The sequence below is a fragment of the Scyliorhinus torazame genome, chromosome 11 (assembly GCF_047496885.1).
Source record: "Scyliorhinus torazame isolate Kashiwa2021f chromosome 11, sScyTor2.1, whole genome shotgun sequence".
NCBI classification, from domain to species: Eukaryota; Metazoa; Chordata; class Chondrichthyes; order Carcharhiniformes; family Scyliorhinidae; genus Scyliorhinus; species Scyliorhinus torazame.
This window is the reverse complement of record NC_092717.1, coordinates 58,370,819-58,390,005: the sequence shown is the minus strand read 5'-3', so window position 1 is coordinate 58,390,005 and position 19,187 is coordinate 58,370,819. Positions and strand designations below refer to the sequence as shown.

At 43.8% G+C, this 19,187-nt stretch overlaps 1 protein-coding gene across 2 annotated transcripts in view; it reads right to left on the bottom strand.

The window, feature by feature from the left end:
* Nucleotides 1-14,050: 14,050 nt before the first annotated feature.
* stac (SH3 and cysteine rich domain) overlaps nucleotides 14,051-19,187 on the bottom strand; it is a 231,442-nt gene continuing 226,305 nt past the window's right edge. For both annotated transcript variants that reach the window (XM_072467316.1, XM_072467315.1), the window contains one exon: nucleotides 14,051-15,733. In XM_072467316.1, coding sequence (XP_072323417.1) covers nucleotides 15,635-15,733 — 99 coding nt within the window. In that variant the 3' untranslated portion in view covers nucleotides 14,051-15,634. The remainder of the gene's footprint in view (nucleotides 15,734-19,187) is intronic.

Here is a 19,187-nt window from a genome sequence, read left to right as displayed (position 1 = left end):
GGGTGCTCCGGATTCCTTCCACAGTCCAAAGACATGCAGGTTAGGTGGATTGGCCATGATAAATTGCCCTTAGTGTCCAAAACAAAAGGTTAGGTGGGGTTTTGGGGTTACGGGGATAGGGTGGAAGTGAGGGGTTAAGTGGGTCGGTGCAGACTTGATGGACCGATTGGCCTCCTTCTGCACTGTATGTTCTATATCGGGGAGCGGGAGGCTTTTGCTCGCCATTTACGGAGTCGGGGTGTCTGAATGACACTGTAGATTATTGCAATCACTAGAAGGGCCTCTACTATGTATGAGAGTGGGTTCCATTTGGCAATGTTTTCGCACCAGGTGGGGGTTTTGATGTCTGTCTTTATGTGTGGTGAAGTACCGGGCTGGTGGTGGCCTGTTGTGTGGTAGTGTTCGGGGCTGGTGTAGCGTTCGTTACAAAAGTTTATTGCGCGCACAGTTGCAGAAGTCCAGCGATGATCCAAACGCATGTCAGTAGTCCTTGCTTCATCCTGTGTTTTCTGTTTTCCGGATAATCCTGGGGGTGCAAGCATAGCATCTTTTATTATCTTTGGTTAATATCTCGTTTTATTAGTTTTTCTCTCATTACTCCAATTACCCGTTATGATTGTCACCATGTGTGACTTCCTCATTTTTCTTTTCGAAATACCATTTTGGAGAGACAAGGAATGCAAAATGTTTTAAAGTACAGAGTGTCATGTGAGAGTACCTTTAAGAAATGGGTGTTTAAGAAGTGTACCAAATGTATGAAGCTCTCAGAGTAATTATACTTTTGGAAGAATTAAAAAATTCAATTCCTGATGTAGTGAGAACTCATGTGGAAGATCAGAGGGTTAAAACTGCAAGATTAGCAGCAGAAATGGTAGATGATTATGAATTAGTTCATAAATCAAAGCTTAGTTTCCAACATCAATTTCAGCCTGTGAGGGTTAGAAACTGGGGACATGAGAAATACTCAAGTGGTAAAGGTAAAGGTGATCTGATGGGCGATAATAAGGAGAGTGTACCTCAGATTAAAAAAGAAATCCAGGACGGTGGAAAAGAAATGAAAAATACCAATGTTTTCACTGTAATAAACTAGGCCATGTAAAGTCACAGTGTTGGTGGTTGAAGAAAAGCACTGGGAAGGCTGATGTGGTAAAACAGGATAAGACAGTGGGGTTTGCTAAAGTTATAAAGGAAAGCCCAAGTGAAGCGAAGGAGGTGCAAAAGATTGTACAGCCTGATCAAGAGATGATTGATAAGAAGATGCCAGTTGTCTTTAAAGAATTTACATTTGGGGGTAAGGTTTACTCATGTGTATCAGGAGGAGCAGGTAAAGAAGTCACAATTTTAAGAGATACGGGAGATAGTCAATCATTAATGGTAAGAGATGAGGAGTTATGTAGTTTGGGAAGAATGTTGCCAGAAAAGGTGGTAATATGTGGAATTCAGGGTGAGAGGAGTAGTGTTCAATTATATAGTAAGAAGTCTTACAACACCAGGTTAAAAGTCCAACACGTTTGTTTCAATATCACTAGCTTTCGGAGTGCTGCTCCTTCCTCAGGTGAATGAAGAGGTATGTTCCAGAAAAATATATATAGACTAATTCAAAGTTTCAATTATATAAGGTAAGGTTGGAAAGTCCAGTGAAGAGTGGTGAAGTGGTAGTAGGAGTAATAGAGAAACTATCTTGTCCAGGAATACAGTTTATCTTGGGTAATGATACAGCTGGATCGAAGGTGGGAGTGATGCCTATGGTGGTTGACAAGCCAGTGGAAAATCAGACAACTGAATTGTTGAAGGACGAATATCCTGGGATTTTTCCGGATTGTGTAGTAACAAGGTTGCAAAGTCACAGGTTAAGACAAGAGGAGAAATCAAAGAGTGAAGATGAAGTTGAAGTGCAATTATCAGAAACGATTTTTGATCAGATGGTTGAAAAAAAACAAGAACAGGTGGAGGATGAGGCAGCTATTTTTAGTTCAGGAAAATTTGCGGAGTTACAACAGAAAGATGTAGAAATAAAACGGATGTATCAGAAAGCATACACGGAAGAGGAATCTGAGTGTATACCAGAGTGTTAATACCGTAAAAGTGATGTCTTGATGAGAAAATGGAGACCTGTACATCTGCAGGTGGATGAAAAGTGGGCAGAAGTTCATCAAGTAGTATTGCCGGTAGGGTATAGAAAGGAGGTGTTGCGAGTTGCACATAAGGTACCAGTGGGAGGTCATTTGGGAATAAGGAAAACTCAAGCTAAGATCCAGAAACATTTTTATTGGCCTGGACTACATAAAGATGTAGTTAATTTTGTCAATCATGTCACACATGTCAAGTGATAGGGAAACCTCAAGCAGTGATAAAACCAGCAACTTTAATACCCATTTCAGCATTTGAGGAACCTTTTACAAGGGTCCTAATTGATTACGTAGGACCGCTTCCTAAAACAAAAAGTGGGAATCAATATCTTTTGACGATAATAGATGTGTCTACTAGGTTTCAAGAGGCCATTCCAGTCCGTAATATTACAGCTAAAAAGATTGTGGAGGAGTTAACTTAAATTCTTTACTAGATATGGACTACCCACAGAAATACAATCGGATCAAGGATCAAATTTTACCTCAAGGTTATTCAAAGAAATTATGGATAGCTTAGGAATAAAACTATTTAAATCAACTGCGTACCATCCAGAATCGCAGGGAGCGTTCGAAAGGTGGCATCAGACATTAAAGATAATGCTGAGGGCTTATAGTCACGATTATCCAGAGGATTGGGATAAAGAAATTCCATTCGTACTGTTTGCAATTAGGGATGCACCTAATGAGTCAATCAGATTTTGTCCTTTTGAACTAATTTTTGGTCATGAGGTAAGAGGACCACTTAAATTGATTAAGGAAAAATTGGTGAGTGAGAAATTAGAACTTACATTTTGGATTACATGTCAAATTTTAGGGAACGCTTAACTAGAGCAGGTGAATTGGTTAGACAACATTTAAAAGTTGCACAAAATGTGATGAAACGAGTAGCGGACAAGAAATCCAAAGTTTGTAGTTTTGCCAGTGGAGATAAAGTTTTAGTATTGTTACCAGTGGTAGGTGAACCTTTAAAAGCAAGGTTTTGTGGGCCTTATCAGATTGAATGGAAATTAAGTGAGGTGAATTATGTGGTAAAAACACCAGATAGAAGGAAAACTCACTGAGTGTGTGATGTGAATCTGCTTAAAAGGTACTTTGAAAGGAGGAGGTTTTAATGATTCTAACTCAAAGTGATGAACCAAATCTAGATGACTATGAATTTGACATACCTGAAATTAAATTGGAAAACGAGGATGTTCTTAAAAATTGGGATAAATTGTTGAGTTACCTTCCAGAGGAAAAACAAACTGACCTGAAAGAGTTATTGATATTATGTGGGCAAGTTTGTCGAGATAAATTGGGAAGTACTAAAATGGCTATACATGATGTAGATGTGGGAAATGCTGTTCCAATCAAACAACATCCATATAGACTTGACCCTTTAAAATTGGCACAGGTTAACAATAGAGATTGAGAGTATCCTTAAAAATGACATAATTGAAGTGGGTTGCAGCCAATGGCGCTCGCCCATAGTGATGGTACCAAAACCAGACGGTACCCAACAGTTGTGTGTGGACTATAGAAAGGTTAATGCAGTTACAAGAACAGACTCTTATCCTAGCCCACATTTGGAGGATTACATTGCGAAAGTGGGACAATCAGCTTTTATTTCCAAACTGGATTTACTTAAAGGTTACTGGCAGGTACCTTGAGCCGAAAGGGCAAAGGAGACTTCAGCTTTTGTGACTCCAGATGGTATATACCAATTTAAAGTTATGCCATTTTCCATGAAAAACGCACCAGCCGCATTTCAACGGTTAACTAACACTGCCGTTTCAGGATTACCCAATTGTGCGGTATACATCGACAATCTCGGAATTTACAGCCAGACATGGACAGAACATTTGAAACATCTGGTGGAGTTATTCGATCGACCTCAGGAGGCGGGTTTGGTGATAAACCTAGCCAAAAGTGAATTTGAAAAAGCCCAAGTTACTTTCCTTGAGGATTTTCCGATACCCTCAAGACGAAAGGAAATAATGCGATTTCTTGGCATGAGTGGATTTGATCGAACATTTGTGTAAAAGTTTTGTAGCGTGATTGCTCCACTGATGGACTTGCTGAAGAAACATCGAAAATTTCAGTGGACAGCGGACTTTCAACAGGCATTTGACGGCCTGAAAGCTGTGATAACCAATGCTCGTGTTGGAGAATTACAAGGGACTCTGCGATTAGATTGAACTAAAGTATCGGACTTTAAAGAGAAATGCCGAGGCGTGGAGCAATGGATGGATCGTGCAGAGATCTTCTTGTTCAAAGAGACTGTCAATCACAAAGTATTTCAGTTGGAGGAAGAAGAACAAAAATGGACTATATTATTGTACCTGTTTGTGTGTGTTGGTTTTTTTTAAACAAAAAAGTATATTTACTGTGTGCATTTCTTAAAGGATAGTGAAAAGATGAAAAATGAAACCATCTTGAAGTTGATGGTTTATTTTTTTTTCTTGGGGGGAGGTGTCATGTGAGAGTACCTTTAAGAAATGGGTGTTTATAAATGGTTGTGTATCTAAATATCTGTAGCGAGAGTATCTTTAAGAAATGGGTGTTTACTACTGCAGTGATGTCAGAGAGTGGGTAGAGCTGGGCTCTCTGTCAGCTTTTAACTTTCGTTTTAGGCTGTTTGCTGCAGTGTGTGTTTTAGTTTCGTTTTCAGTGTTGGAGCTGAAGCCAGACAGAGCAGGTGTACTGTTGACCTCTCTGTCATGAAAGGACTATCTCTTGATCATTTGGTGAATTCGGAATTTTAAATGTTCTCAGTAGTGAATGTAAACCTAATGTGCTTCTGTTAAAAGGTGTTTCTTTTGTCTTCTGGATGTTGTTTGGGAAGTTATTAAGGATTACTTAGTGTTGTATTCTTTGGGGGTTGTATTTGAATTGATGGTTGCTAAGATGTTCACTGTATGTTTTAAAAAGGTTAACTTGAGTTCATAGAATAAATATTGTTTTAATTTAGAAGTACAATAAAGCTCTGTTTGCACCATACCTATAGAATGGACCATGTGCTCCCCATAACCACAATATATTAAAAGTCGTGGGTCAGGTGAACTCCATGGTACACTTTGAGGTTCTCTAAACCTTGGCCCATAACACTTTGCCCACTTAAAGAGTTTGAAGGCAGATGTGGTGTTCATGCAAGAGACACATCTATTGGTTGTGAATTAGAGAATATTGAGGAAAGGGTGTGTGGGGTAGGTGTTTCATTCAAGGTTAGATATGAAGACGAGGAGGGATAGCGGTGGTGATTAGTAAGAAGGTGGCCTTTTCAGCTAACAGTATAGTGGGTGATCCAGGGGGTAATGGTGGGTGGGAGGCTGGGGTGTGTGGCCCTGGTGTTGGTGAACATCTATGCTGCTTACTGGGATGATGGAAATCTTATGGAGAGTGCTGGCATAGATTCCAGATTTTGACACGCACCGGTTGATCATGGCACATGATTTTAATACTGTTCTTGATCCTAGACTGGATCAATCGTGTCCCAAGTCCTTGAAGGTGTCTGCGATGGTGAGCAAATTGTTGCGTTTTATGGAGTGGATAAGGTTGGATTAACTTATTGTACAGGGTCCCCACGGCGAGTGTTCGCATGAATAAAATTAGCTTGGGGCATTTCCATCTGCACCAGGGAACAAGTCTGTTGTCTCCATTGCTTTTTGGGTTGGCGGTCAAGCCTTTGACAATCGCTTCAGGGGATGGAGCGGTATTGTGACAAGGGGGATGGTGGAGCGCCAGGTATCCCTGAATGTGGCCGACCTATTGTTGCACATCATGGATCCAGATAGGATTATGGGGATATTGACGGATTTTGGGTCTTTTCAGGGTATAAGCTCAATGTGGGAAAGAACGAGGTGTTCCCGCCATCCATTTCCCCATAACCATTTCTCTACTGATATCGATCACCTTCAGTTTTTCCTTCTCACTAAACCCTGCATTCCCCAACATTTCCAGTATCTGATTTGAGTCCTCATTTGTGAAGACAGAATCAAAGTATGTATTTAATTGCTTAGCCATTTCTTTGTCCCCTATTATACATTCCCCTGTTTATGACTGTAAGGGACCTACATTTGTCTTCACCAATTTTTTTCTCTTCATGTACGTATAGAAACTTTTACAGTCAGTTTTAATGTGCCATGCAAGCTTACTTTCGTACTCTATTTTTCCCTTCTTGATCAATCCCTTGGTCCTTCTTTGCTGAATTCTAAACGGCTCCCAATTCTTAAACATGTTGGGCTGGATTCTCCGATTTTGTGTCTAAGTGCCGACACCAGCGTGGAAACAGTGGCGTTTTACAATGCCAAAATTGGCGTTGAACCTTCACCGATTCTGGGACCTAGTGAGGAGCTAGCAGTGGCGCCGGTAAACCACTCGGCTCCCGCACCAAAAACAGCCAGAGAATAGCCGGATACGTGGCCGCGCACGGCGACGACCTGCAGCGGTCACACCGTAAAACATGGCACCGGCCGCGCGCGGACCTGACCTGCCAGATAGTACCCCTCTGTACCACTCCTTGCCACACCCGGACCACCCCCCAGCAGTCCCCCCAGCCCCCGCAGAAGCACCCCCGGCCAGCAGAATGGCTCCCTCCCTGACTGTGGCGGTGCTGGACACACGAGGTTGGCGAAAACTCAGAGCACACGTGTCCCGCGCCATCAGGAAGTCGACCCTTCATGGGCGGAGCATCGGCGGAGGCCTTCAGGCATCATCCTGAGGCGGTCCCAACGGCGTGCGGCATACTCCCTGATGACGGCGTTTTGGAGGGCTGGAGCATCCAAAAACAGGCGACGTCCCCGATTTTGGTGTCAAAAGGGATTCTCTGCCCGATCGCCGATTACGATATCAGGCAACGGAGAATCCCGCCCATTGTTTTTCTTGACCAATGTGTATGCTATTTCCTTGGATCGAATACTATCCCTAATTTCTCTTAAACCACGGATTAGCCACCTTTTCCATATTACTTTTGCGCTAGGAATAAACAATTGTTGCAGTTCCTCCATGTGCTCTTTGAATGTTTGCCATTGCCTATCCACTGTCATCCCTTTAAGCAATATTCTCCAATCCATCTTAGTGAACTCACGCCTCATATCATCGCAATTTCCTTTAAGATTCAGGATCCTCGTCTCAGAATCAGAATTATGCGGGGTTTGTAGCTGGTGGCATGTGTGTGCAAGACTCCTGGCCAAAGAGGACAATACAGGTGTTGGGGCAGGTCTGTACTGAGTGGAGAACTTAAAAGCTGCTCCAGTTTGTCAGGCTATTTGCATGAAATGATTTTCTCCTGGCCAGCGCTCCTCGCGGGAACGTGCAGTTCCCACAATTCTACACCGGCAGCAGTATTTTGGGCTGGATTCTCCTTTTTGAGACTATGTCTCCACACCGTTGGGAAAACTGTGGTCTTTTACGCCAGGAAAACTGGCGTCAAAAGACAACAGATTCCCCGTTTTGCTGGGGGCTAGCAGGCAGCTGTTTTAGAACTCGCAGCTCTAGCTGCCGACATGGTCCCCCGCATTTCCGGGTCAGAGGCCGCGCATGCGCATGGAGGCAGTCTCCAGTGGCCGCGCCCTGCTCCATGGAGGACTCAGCCCGCGGAACTGGACCGCCAAAATGGTACCCCGCATTGCCTGCCCCGGACCGCCCGCACACATTGCCCCCAGCTCCAAATGAAGCCCCCCCTGCCCGCCGATCGGCCCTCCCCCGGATTGAGTCCGCAGCCGCCACAAGAGGATCATGGATGGTGGGACCGAGTTAGAATCACGCCGTTGGGAATTCGGTCGGTCGGCAACGGAGCATCGTGGAGCAGGCCTCAGGAACAGCCTGAGGCGGTGGATACTCGGCGTGGCGTACTCTTTTGGGGGGCGGAGAATTGCGAAACCGCCGCTGGTCCCGATTTTGTGCGCTAAAACGGATTCTCCGCCCTGTTGCCGAATGCGATTTTGGCGTCGGAGGGCGGAGAATCCAGCCCTTAGTCTCGAGAATGGAGAATCCGGTCCCTGGTTTGCCTTCTGTGAGAATTCTGCAATGAGGTTAGCTGCTTAGCCTGCTTGAGGACATCAATGTTTTGGGACACGAGTTTGCCTCCAGCTTATAATGACTTATCCGGGCCTGTAGATAAAAAAGTCAAGCGTGAAGAGGGAACATTCTGTGGGTTTTTGGAAAAAGAAATTCAGTCAAATGTTTATTATTTGAACTCTAAATGGCTGAGCCAATCGGATATGTGAACAGCCTATTGGAAAAATGAGGAGCTGAATGTACAAATTTCCCATATTTATTTTGTGTATTCCTATAACGCAGGTTGCAATTCAATCTGTTTTACAATAAAAAGAAGTCTCTTGCAAAATGTTCCCAATGACTGTTTGACAAACAGAACTCCCGAGGTTCTAATTATCTGAGATGATTGATATCCTGCTGTGAATGTTCTAATGGAGATCAATACATACACAGTCAATCTGTCAACATGAATTAACTGAATTCGAAGAAGCAACGCAAGTTAGAAAAAAAACATTCATCCCTAACAGCCAAAAACAAAGGGCTGGAACACACATGGCTGACTTTTATGGGGCACTTGGGAATGGAATATCAAGCGGTGGGTGGGGGGGGGTGGGACCAAAACACTGAGAACCCCAGATTGGCATTGATGTTACGGCCTGATAGAACTGCAATTGAGTTCCTTGAGGGCAGCACAGTGCCACAGTGGCAAGCACTGTTTGCCCCACAGCTTTAGGGACCCGGGTTCAATTCCGGTGACTGTCTGTGTGGAGCTTGCATTTTCTCCCTGCGCGTGCGTGGGTTTCCTCCAGGTGCTCCGGTTTCCTCCCAAAGAAGTGCAGGTTAGGTGGATTGGCTATGCTAAATTGAGAACGCACTTGTCCAGAACCCCGATGTTGCCATATTGGTTCTATATTTCACCAGAGGCTGCAAAACCCCAGATTGGCATTGATGTTGCAACCTGATGAAACTGCAAGTGATTTTATGTAGAGTTTGGAATTTCATGAGTAGCATACAGGCCTTCAGATCCGAGGACTTAAAGCTGGCAGGACTGAGGTGAGACCTCAGTTATACAGAGGTGGTTGATTTATTCGTTGAGAGGGAAACAGAGACTTGACAAAGAGTCATCCAACTCAAAACATTAGTTCCCTTCTTTCTCCACAGATGCTGTCAGACCTGCTGCAATTGTCCAGTATTTTCTGTTTTTGTTTCAGAATCCGGCATCCACAGTAAGTTGCTTTTATAAACAGACTATTGCTGGCCTCAAATAAAAGAGGTGGACTCTCAGCAACAATTGGAGTTTAGTCTGCTGGCACGCTCTCAACAGCAGCCGGAGCTGACTGTCATGGTGGCCTCTCAATGAGGCATTGGTGCTGGTCCAAAGGGGAGTAATACCATCAGGGTCCCAGGGAGCGTAGACCTTAAGGGCAGAGCATGGGAGACGATAAGAGCACCAGCCATGGGGCAGATGTGTCCCTGTGTGGAGAAGTGGAGCAGAGGGCGGGAGGACCAGGCGTTGGTGGCACCACTGCAGTAGCAGCAAGAGGGCCAACATCTGGGTGGACACACCAATAAAGAGCACATTGGGGACCATAAACTCACCAACTGGGGCCTATTCATGACCAAGAGTGTACCAGACACAGCTCAATGAGTTGCAGGTGTCTGAACGTCAGTGAAAATTGCAACTCTCAATGTAGGTCTTCACCAACTGATCCGCTATATTACAGGATATGCAATACCCATGGGACATGGTGGACACCCAATGCTCATGGCCCTGAAGATCATCATGGCACTGAACTTTTATGCCTCCGGCTCTTTCCATGATCCACTAGGGATTTGTGTGGGGTCTGCTATATTACGATTTTGTCATATATATATTACTCTTTTTTTGTCTAGCCGAGTTGTTGAAATATCGATGTAGTTTTCCAGTGATGATAAAATAAGTTAATGAGTAATACAAAATAAACTAGTGAGTTCTTTTACTTCAATACTGAACTAGTAAAAAAACAAATAACTATAGATTAAACTATTAAATAAGATAAAGCTATATACTAAGATCTGTAACTTCTCTCTAGCTGTTTCCCTTCTGTACTCTCCACACGCCTAACACTCTCCTCTGGAAAGAGTGGGGAAACCTTTTCATAGGTCTCGGTAATGTGGCCATCTGGTGACCATTTGCCTGTACTTGCTTAACATTACTTGATCATGCCTTACTACATATTGAGTTCGCTACAGGGTCTCCCAGGCAACAGCTTCTTGCTGCTTCACAGACGTGACCAATGTCTTGTTCAAGAGGGAAGGTGAATGTGTGTTACTGGACCGAGCCTGACAGTAAGATCCATTGGGTTCAAGAGGGTCGCTGGATTTCATTGGCTGCATGCATGTGGCAGTCAAAGCTCCCATGGACCAACCAGTGGCCTTCTTAAAAAGGAAAGACTTCCATTTCATTAACGTGTAACTCATTTGTGAGACCAAAAGCGTAACCAGGGGATTGTGTGCTTTGTTCCCCCAGAGCAGCCACGAGGCCTACATACTTCGACAGTCCCAGGTGCCACAGCTTTTCTGGATCCTTTAGCGCTTTCAGGGATGGATCCTCAGGGGACAAGGGCTACTCTTTGAAGATATGGCTCCTCACCCGTGATGAACCCTCACACTGCAGTGGAAGAGCGGTGCAATACCTGTCACAGGTTCAACCGAGCAAACATGGAGTAGTCAACTGGGTTGCTGTAGATTAGATATGGGTGCTTGGACCATCCCGGTGGAGCCCTGCAGTATGCTCCAGGAATGGTCTCTCATATGACGGTGGTCTCCTGCATTTTGCACAACCTTGCACTACAGAGGGGGGAGGTCCTGAATAATGGGGACATCATTGACCGTCACCCCTTGTTTGATGAGGCGGGTGTGGAAGAGGGAACTGGGCGGGTGGCACAGGATGAGAAATTCCTGGCACTAGAGGTGGTTCCATCGAGAGATGCATAAGGGAGAATTGGGAGAATTTCATTCAAACTTGCTTCCTGTAACCCTGATACCTTTACAGTGCCAGTGTAATAAAGAACTGCCCTCATTGATTGGATATTGTCTCCCTCATACCACACACTATCACCGAGTGCTCAGCCTCTCCACGCGAACTGACTACACTGGGAGCTCATTGACACGGCAAGGACGTAGATAATATGTGACAAATGAGCAAAACTGTGGAATGGCAGTGCAAAGCTTAAATGCCCCGGAAGCCCTGCTATGTCCAGGAGCTTTCATTTGCTTATATATAATCTTTATTGTCACATGTAGGCTTACATTAACTCTGCAATAAGGTTACTGTGAAACGCCCCTAGTCGCCACATTCAGTATGTGGATGACATCGCCATCTCCACTCTCAGAAGAGAATCTCCAAGCCATGTTGACACCTTCACAGAAGCAACCTCAAGAAGACTCAAGTCCCTTATCAATCAGGTCTCTCTCTGATCAACGGAGGAATGCTACCAAACGTGGAACATTTCCCAGACCTGGAGAGCCACTTCTCCTCGAAGGCTGACATCAATGCAGAGATCCAACATTGTATTCAATCTGCATGTGCCTCCTTCGAATGTCTAAGGATGACGGTCTTTGACAACCGTGACACCCGTGCTGACACCAAGATCCTCTTGCACAAAGTGGTCATCCTCATCACTCTTCTATAGGCTCAGAAATTTGGACTATGAACAGCCACCACCTCAAGGCCCTAGAGAAGTACCATCAATGCTGTCTGATACAGATTCTCTGCATCAACCTGGAAGATAGGCGTACTAACATCAGTGTCCTTGAAGGAACAAAGAGCATCAGTATAGAGGCCATGATCATCTGAAACCAACTCTGCTGGACCGGTCATGTGCTTAGGATATCAGAAACCCAACTGCCAAAGCAAACCTTCACCCAGTTCAAGTAAGAGGAGGACAAAGGAAGTGCTTCAAAGTCTTCCTGAAGGCTTATCTCAAGAAATGCATCACAGATGTCAATGGCTGGGAGACTCTTGCTCAGAAGAGACCAACTTGGAGAAACCTCTTATTTGAAGGGACAATTCTTGAGGACACCCAATGGCAAGAGGAGCCCGGAAAAGGAGTCTGAGAAAGAACTACCAGCGATCTAGAGTCCAAAGACCAATCCCACCTCCCAAGTATGCAGTTGAAAATGTGATTCTAGGATTGTGCTCATCAGCCATGCAAGAACTCACAGAACCCATGACAAGTAACAGAGTTTCTTTGGTGGACAATCGTAGTCATTAGCGAGTGATCGCCGAACAAGATTAGTGTCTGACAGACATATGTGCCTCCTCACTCCAAATACTGTTCCCTAGAAAGTCGCTTAAAAATCTTCCACGTGAGTTAGGATCTGCTCCAAGGGTAGAATACAACAGCCAAATAGACAGCGACAGTAACAGGGCTGTTCAAATCACTTGGAATGCCTAATTTAACGATGTTCCAATATTTACGAACAATTAGCCTCGTCAGCAATAATGTTATTGAGAATGGCAACATGGATTGGGAAATGCTTCAAGGAAAAGTCGCTCTGGTTTATTAAATGTGGAAAATTAGGTCTTTATTGAGAAGTATTTTACTTCATTTGTTGTTTGTTTTTGTTTTATTTTTAAAAGGGGAGGTGTCAAAAATGGCTCTTATCTTCCATAGATTTTCCATAAACCATGAAGCATAATCATGCAGTCCCTCTTATTGATTCTGAAGCAGGGCTTCTAATTCATTACCCTCACATTACTCACAGTACTTACCCAGTTAGTTAAACAAGGCTGAGATCAGAATTCTCAAACTGCAACAGCGAAAAAAAGAAAATTATAAACTCTTTGTTTGGACTGGCACAGAACAATCAAAACACATAATTATAATATGACTGTTTAATAACAAACATCTTTTGATTGATATAATATTTGATTCTGGAGAAGTGTAATTTTATTAACCCATAAACATGGGGGCTATAGTGAAATGAGTGTCTCCATGGGCTGGCCAGTTCCATTGGTTTTCAAATCATACATTGCGCATGCTGAAACATACAGTAAATTAAACAAACAAAGCTACCACAAAGCCAGAGGTTGTTCTGATTACATTCATACCTGTAGCCATCTGAGATGGCCACCTACAAAGGGCCGTGGGAATTATGGCCAACCCAGGACTCCGACAGATACAGAGCTTGTGTGTATTTGCAACCCAGATAGCTAGACCTGATCGAAACCCCCCGCTCGTTTACATTCTAATGGCCCATTTCCCCAGAATAGGACTGCACTCAAGAAACCGATACAGCCACAGACTGATCGGCACTACCCCCCCTTTACTCAGAGAGCCCAACCGCCAAGGTCACTGACCATTCAGGACCCGACCAGCCACCAAAATCGAAGGCAGTGATCAAAGCCTGTCGAATTATTGGACCAAGATTAAGGACCGCCCCAAAGAGCGCAAAATCCCAGAGGGATAAAAAGGGGACACAGCCATGTGTTCTGTCTCTTTTGGACCCGGCCTGTGCCAGCCCAACTGCAGCATAACGGCCAGACAGCCAAGTTCAAGACCAACGATCGCTACCTGACGGTTGAGCCCAGCAGAGACAGAGCCACTTTCTTCAAACCAGCCACGTGATCAAGATAAAGGCCTTATCCACTTGCACAGTGTCGGTCGCCTGAAGTTAAGTATAGGTTATTGTAGTTGATAGGTGTAGTTTAACTCGTAGTATATTGTGCTTGCATGTCGAAGTAACCCTTGTGTGTAAATAAACCATCTTTGAACTTGAACTGACTAACTGGTTGTGTGGTCATTTGACCGATATACGAGAAAGCCTTGTGGTTCAGTAAGAGAAATAGAAACACCCACAGTATTGGCGATGCTGTTGGGATAGTATCTCGATTGGCAACATACCACAAAAATAATTGCAAACACGTTTCAAATAAAAGTTTAAACACTTGAATTCTGCTCAACTGGTTCTCTTTTATTTTTAATTCTTTTAGTTTTTTCTAACATTAAACCTTTTAATATTTATATGCACACAGTTCTTATCCTCCATTTTGCACATGGTAGTGATTTTTCATTGGTTGTCAGCAGGCTTTAAAGACAGTTTTCACAGTCAATAATATGGCTCTAAATTGTAAGATTGACATGGCTGTGTGAAACACTTGACTCGTTTGACCCCTGATGTAAAGAGGAGGTCATTCCAGGACCAAGATCTGCCAAACAATTCTATTGAATAGTGTCTCCCAAAGCCCAGAAGCTCATAGATTTCGAACTGTAACAGCTTTGGTTAAGATTAAGCTGCTTCTTTTTAAATAAGTATTTTTTAAAAATCTGCACTTTGATTTGGCTTTATTTAAGTCAAGCGGGCAGTTGAGCAGTCTGTTACTTGACCTCCATCAGTGCCACTCCGAGACTCATCACTGGGACGCGGTCCGGGGTAGGGGGATTGCACTGAATGTTTCAGACTCCTTATGAGGAAGTCTCTGACCTCCAGTCTACACTCAGCAACGTGGCTGAAGTCAGATACTCATCATGTGAGAAACAGTTATTTTTGGTTTGCAGTTTTATAATGATCTGGAGACAATCAGCATATTTATTTACACCAACTCAGACAAAACCTTTAGATACAGCAGAAACTTAACAAAATGTGCACTTATATCTAATTGATAATAAACCATATACAGCCAACCACACCAAAATGCACAGCAGCATCAGATTGTCACCTATCTGTTAGAAAAGTGGCCACCAGTTTCCTTCTCTTGTTGAGCTGCTATTAGCCACTGAGACATCAATTCAGATATGAATGTCTGCAAAATCTGCATCATTACTAATGATAATTGATTTTTTTCTCCTTTCTCATAAAGGTTTTTTAAAATATATAGGATGAAGTAACATATAATTCCCGCTCAGAGGAGATGCAGATTTTTTTTGGTCAACTAAAATTGGCAATAATTATGTTGCTGGACTTGAATTTTCTGGAGCAGACCCCAAGTAAGTGTGTACCAGGCAGATGTATGATCCTGCACGCTGTCCAGACACCAGGAAGGCAAATAATTTGGGGATTAAACCACAATGCACTTGAACCAAGAAATGTCATGTGGGTCACATGATAACACAACCAGCAAGTGTGATGTAGGTACAGTTAGTTGTCCTTTGAAAACACGCAGTACAGCACAGATTTCATGAAAACACACACGGCTTAAAGAAAAACCCATTCCTATACTCAATTAGCTACTTCCTATTTGGATGTCAGTAATGTGCAAATGAACAATAAAGACATTTAACCTGTCCTTGCCATTGTCAGATTTTATAGGGCTAGGATATCACCAAACCCTATGCACAACTGCAGATATCACTCTCTCCAATCCAAGAGAGGAATGCCAAGACCTGGGTTTTATGAAGCAATTCTGAACTTCTTTGTGGATTCAACGGGCTCTTTTGGTAGTCTGACTGTCCAAAAGGCAGTTCATCCTTGATGATAAAGTGAGACAAAGATGGCAAGTACCACAGTAAGTAATATTACCGTCACTACATGGACCCGGTGCAACATCAGATATTGACGAGGATATCAAGTGGCACAAAACCCTTCTTCTTCCCACTGCGCACTTTAATGAAACCATTAATTTCTTCACCCTTGTCCACGCAGATCTGAAAATAGAGGGAAGTGTTAAATAGTGAGCCGTATGAGATTCACATCAAACATGAAACCTGCAGGAACACTCTAGAAGCTGATTTTCATGGGTTGTGGTATTCCAAGCGTGTGTGTGATAATTTCAATGCAATCAGATCCGTCTGTTTTATTTCTGATATTGACATGTAACAATACCAAAGCCTAATCCCATGAAATGGTGGGTCATTTTAATCTACATTGCCTGTGCGCAACCTGCTTGGATGGAAGATGGATCTTTTATACATAGAAGATAGAACAGTACAGGCCCATCAGCCCACGATGTTGTGCTGACCATTTATCCTAATCTAAGATCAACCTAACCTACAACCTTTCAATTTACTGCTGTCCATGTGCCTGTCCAAAAGTCGCTGAAATGTCCCTAATGACTCTGACTCCACCATCTCTGCTGGCAGTGCATTCCACGCACCCACCACTCTCTGTGTAAAGAACCTACCCCTGACATCTCCCCTATACCTTCCTCCAAATTATGTCCCCTAATGACAGCCATTTCCACCCTGGGGAAATGTCTCTGGCTAGCCACTCTATCCATGCCTCTCATCACCTTGTACAAGTCACCTCTCTTCCTTCTTCGCTCCAGTGAGAAAAGCCCCAGCTCTCCCAACCTTTCTTCATAAGACATGCCCTCCAGTCCAGGCAGCATCCTGGTAAATCTCCTCTGCTCCCTCTCCAAAGCATCCACATCCTTCCTATAATGAGGTGACCAGAACTGTACACAATATTCCAAGTGTGATCTAACTAGGGTTTTATGAAGCTGCAGCAAAACCTTGCGGCCCTTAAACTCAATCCTCCTGTTAATGAAAGCCAACACACCATACGCCTTTTTAACAACCCTATCAACATGGGTGGCAACTTTGAGGGGTCTATGTACATGGACCCCAAGATCCCTCAGTCCTCCACACTTCCAAGAATCCTGCCTTTAACCCTGTATTCAGCATTCAAATTCAACCTTCCAAAATGAATCACTTCACATTTATCTAGGTTGAACTCCATCTGCCACTTCTCAGCCCAGCTCTGCATCCTGCCAATGTCCTGTTGTAACCTGCAACAGCCCTCAACACTATTTACAACTTCACCAACCTTTGTGTCATCGGCAAACATCGGCAAACCACTCACTGTCTTCTTTTGGACAGCCAGTTCTGTATCCAGACAGCCACATTTCCCCGTGTCCCATGCCCCATAACTTTCTGAATGAGCCTACCATGGGGAACCTTATCAAATGCCTTACTGAAATCCATATACACCACATCCACTGCCCGACCTTCATCAATGTGTCTCGTCACATCCTCAAAGAATTCAATGAGGCTTGTGAGGCACGACCTGCCCCTCACAAAGCCATGCTGACTATCTTTAATCAAATTATGTTTTTCTAAATAATCATAAATCCGATCTCTCAGAATCCTTTCCAATATTTTGCTCACCACAAACGCAAGACTGACTGGTCTGTAATTCCCAGGGATTTCCCTATTCCCTTTCTTGAACAGGGGAACAACATTCGCCTCCCTCCAATCATCCAGTACTACTCCAGTGGAGAGCGAGGACGCAAAGATCATCGCCAATGGCGCAGCAATCTCCTCCCTCGCTTCCCATTGTAACCTTGGGTATATTCCACCATGCCCAGGGGATTTATCTATCCTGATGCTTTTCAAAATTTCCAGCACATCCTCCTTCTTAATATCAACCTGTTTGAGTCTATTAACCTGGTTCACGCTATTCTGCTGAGCAACAAGGTCCCTCTCTCCAGTGAATACTGAAGCAAAATATTCATTTAGGGCCTCCCCTATCACCTCAGACTCTGGCCAAGATCCCTCCACTATCCCTGATCGACCCTACTCTCACTCTGATCATCCTCTTATTTCTCACAAGTGTAAAACGCCTTGGGGTTTTCCCAAATACTTCCCGCCAGAGCTTTTTCATGCCCCCTTCTAGCTCTCCTAAATCCATTTTTGAGTTTCTTCCTGGCTACCTTGTAACCCTCTAGAGCTGTGCCAGATCCTTGCTTCCTCAACCTCACGCAAGCTTCCTTCTTCCTCTTGACTGGAAGCTCCACTTCTCTTGTCATCAAAGGCTCGTCACCTTACCGTTCCTTCCTTGTCTCAGTGGGACAAAACTATCCAGCACTCGCAGAAGTGCTTCTTAAACAGCCCCCACATTACTGTTGTGCATTTCCCCAAGAACAACTGTTCCCACTTTATGCTCCTCAGCTCCTGTCTAATAGCAGTATAATTTCCCCTCCCCCAATTAAATACCTTCCCATACTGTCTGTTCCTATTCCTCTCCATGACTATGGTAAAGGTTAAGGAGTTGTGGTCGCTGTCACCGAAATGCTCTCCCACAGAGACATCTGACACCTGGCCTGGTTTGTTGCCAAGCACCAAATCCAATATGGCCTCCCCCCTAGTCGGCCTATCTACATATTGAGTCAGGAATCATTCCTGTACACATCTGAGACAAAATCTGCTCCATCCAAACCATTTGCAGTAGAGGTTACAGTCAATATTAGGGAAGTTGAAGTCACCCATGACAACAACTCTGTTATTTCTGCACCTTTCCAAGATCTGCTGCCCAATCTGTTCCTCCTCTCTCTGCTGCTATTGGGGGGTCTATAGAAAACTCCCAATATACTGACTCAGTCGACAAACCCTTCTTGACTACCTCCTTTTCTGCAGCTGTGATGCACTCTCTAATTAACAGTGCCACTCCCCTTACTCTTTCACCTCCCTCCCTATTCTTCTTAAAACATCTAAACCCCGGAACATCTAACAACCATTCCTGCCCCTGTGAAATCCATGTCTCCGTAATGGCCACAACATTGTAGTTCCAAGTACTGATCCATGCTGTAAGTTCATCTCCCTTAATCCTGACACTCCTTGCATTGAAACATACAATCGGTCTAATTTTGTTCCATTGATTCACTTCTCCGGGTTACCACCCGGGCTATGAAGTGCTCCCCCAAATCACCCCCACTCCCTAGGAATCTTTGAAGCCCAATGTATTATTTAAACATTTGTGTCAATATCATTATGACATTCGGGGGGGGGGGGGGTTGCACGGTTGCATTGATAGGTTAGGTTGGTTCCTGATCTAAATCCCATCTCAGTTCTTTATTAGTTTATCAGGACATACTCTTTAAACCATGAGGAGTCACACAATGGCATTGTGAACCAGGACATTAAGCCTATATCTATGGTTAGCCAGAAGCTTAAAAAATAATCAAGCTAGTCATCTCTTTTAAACACATTAGCAGAGATGAGATGCTCCGAAGGGAAAGAGATGCTTATCTTTTCCTAACCGTCACACAGCCTGCAATTTCATAGGATTATTCAGAGTATTAGTTGTGCAATTTGCAGAATGTTCCACACAGATTCTGTCCATAACAGTCTAAACCTGTGATGCACCAATCCTCTTGTATCT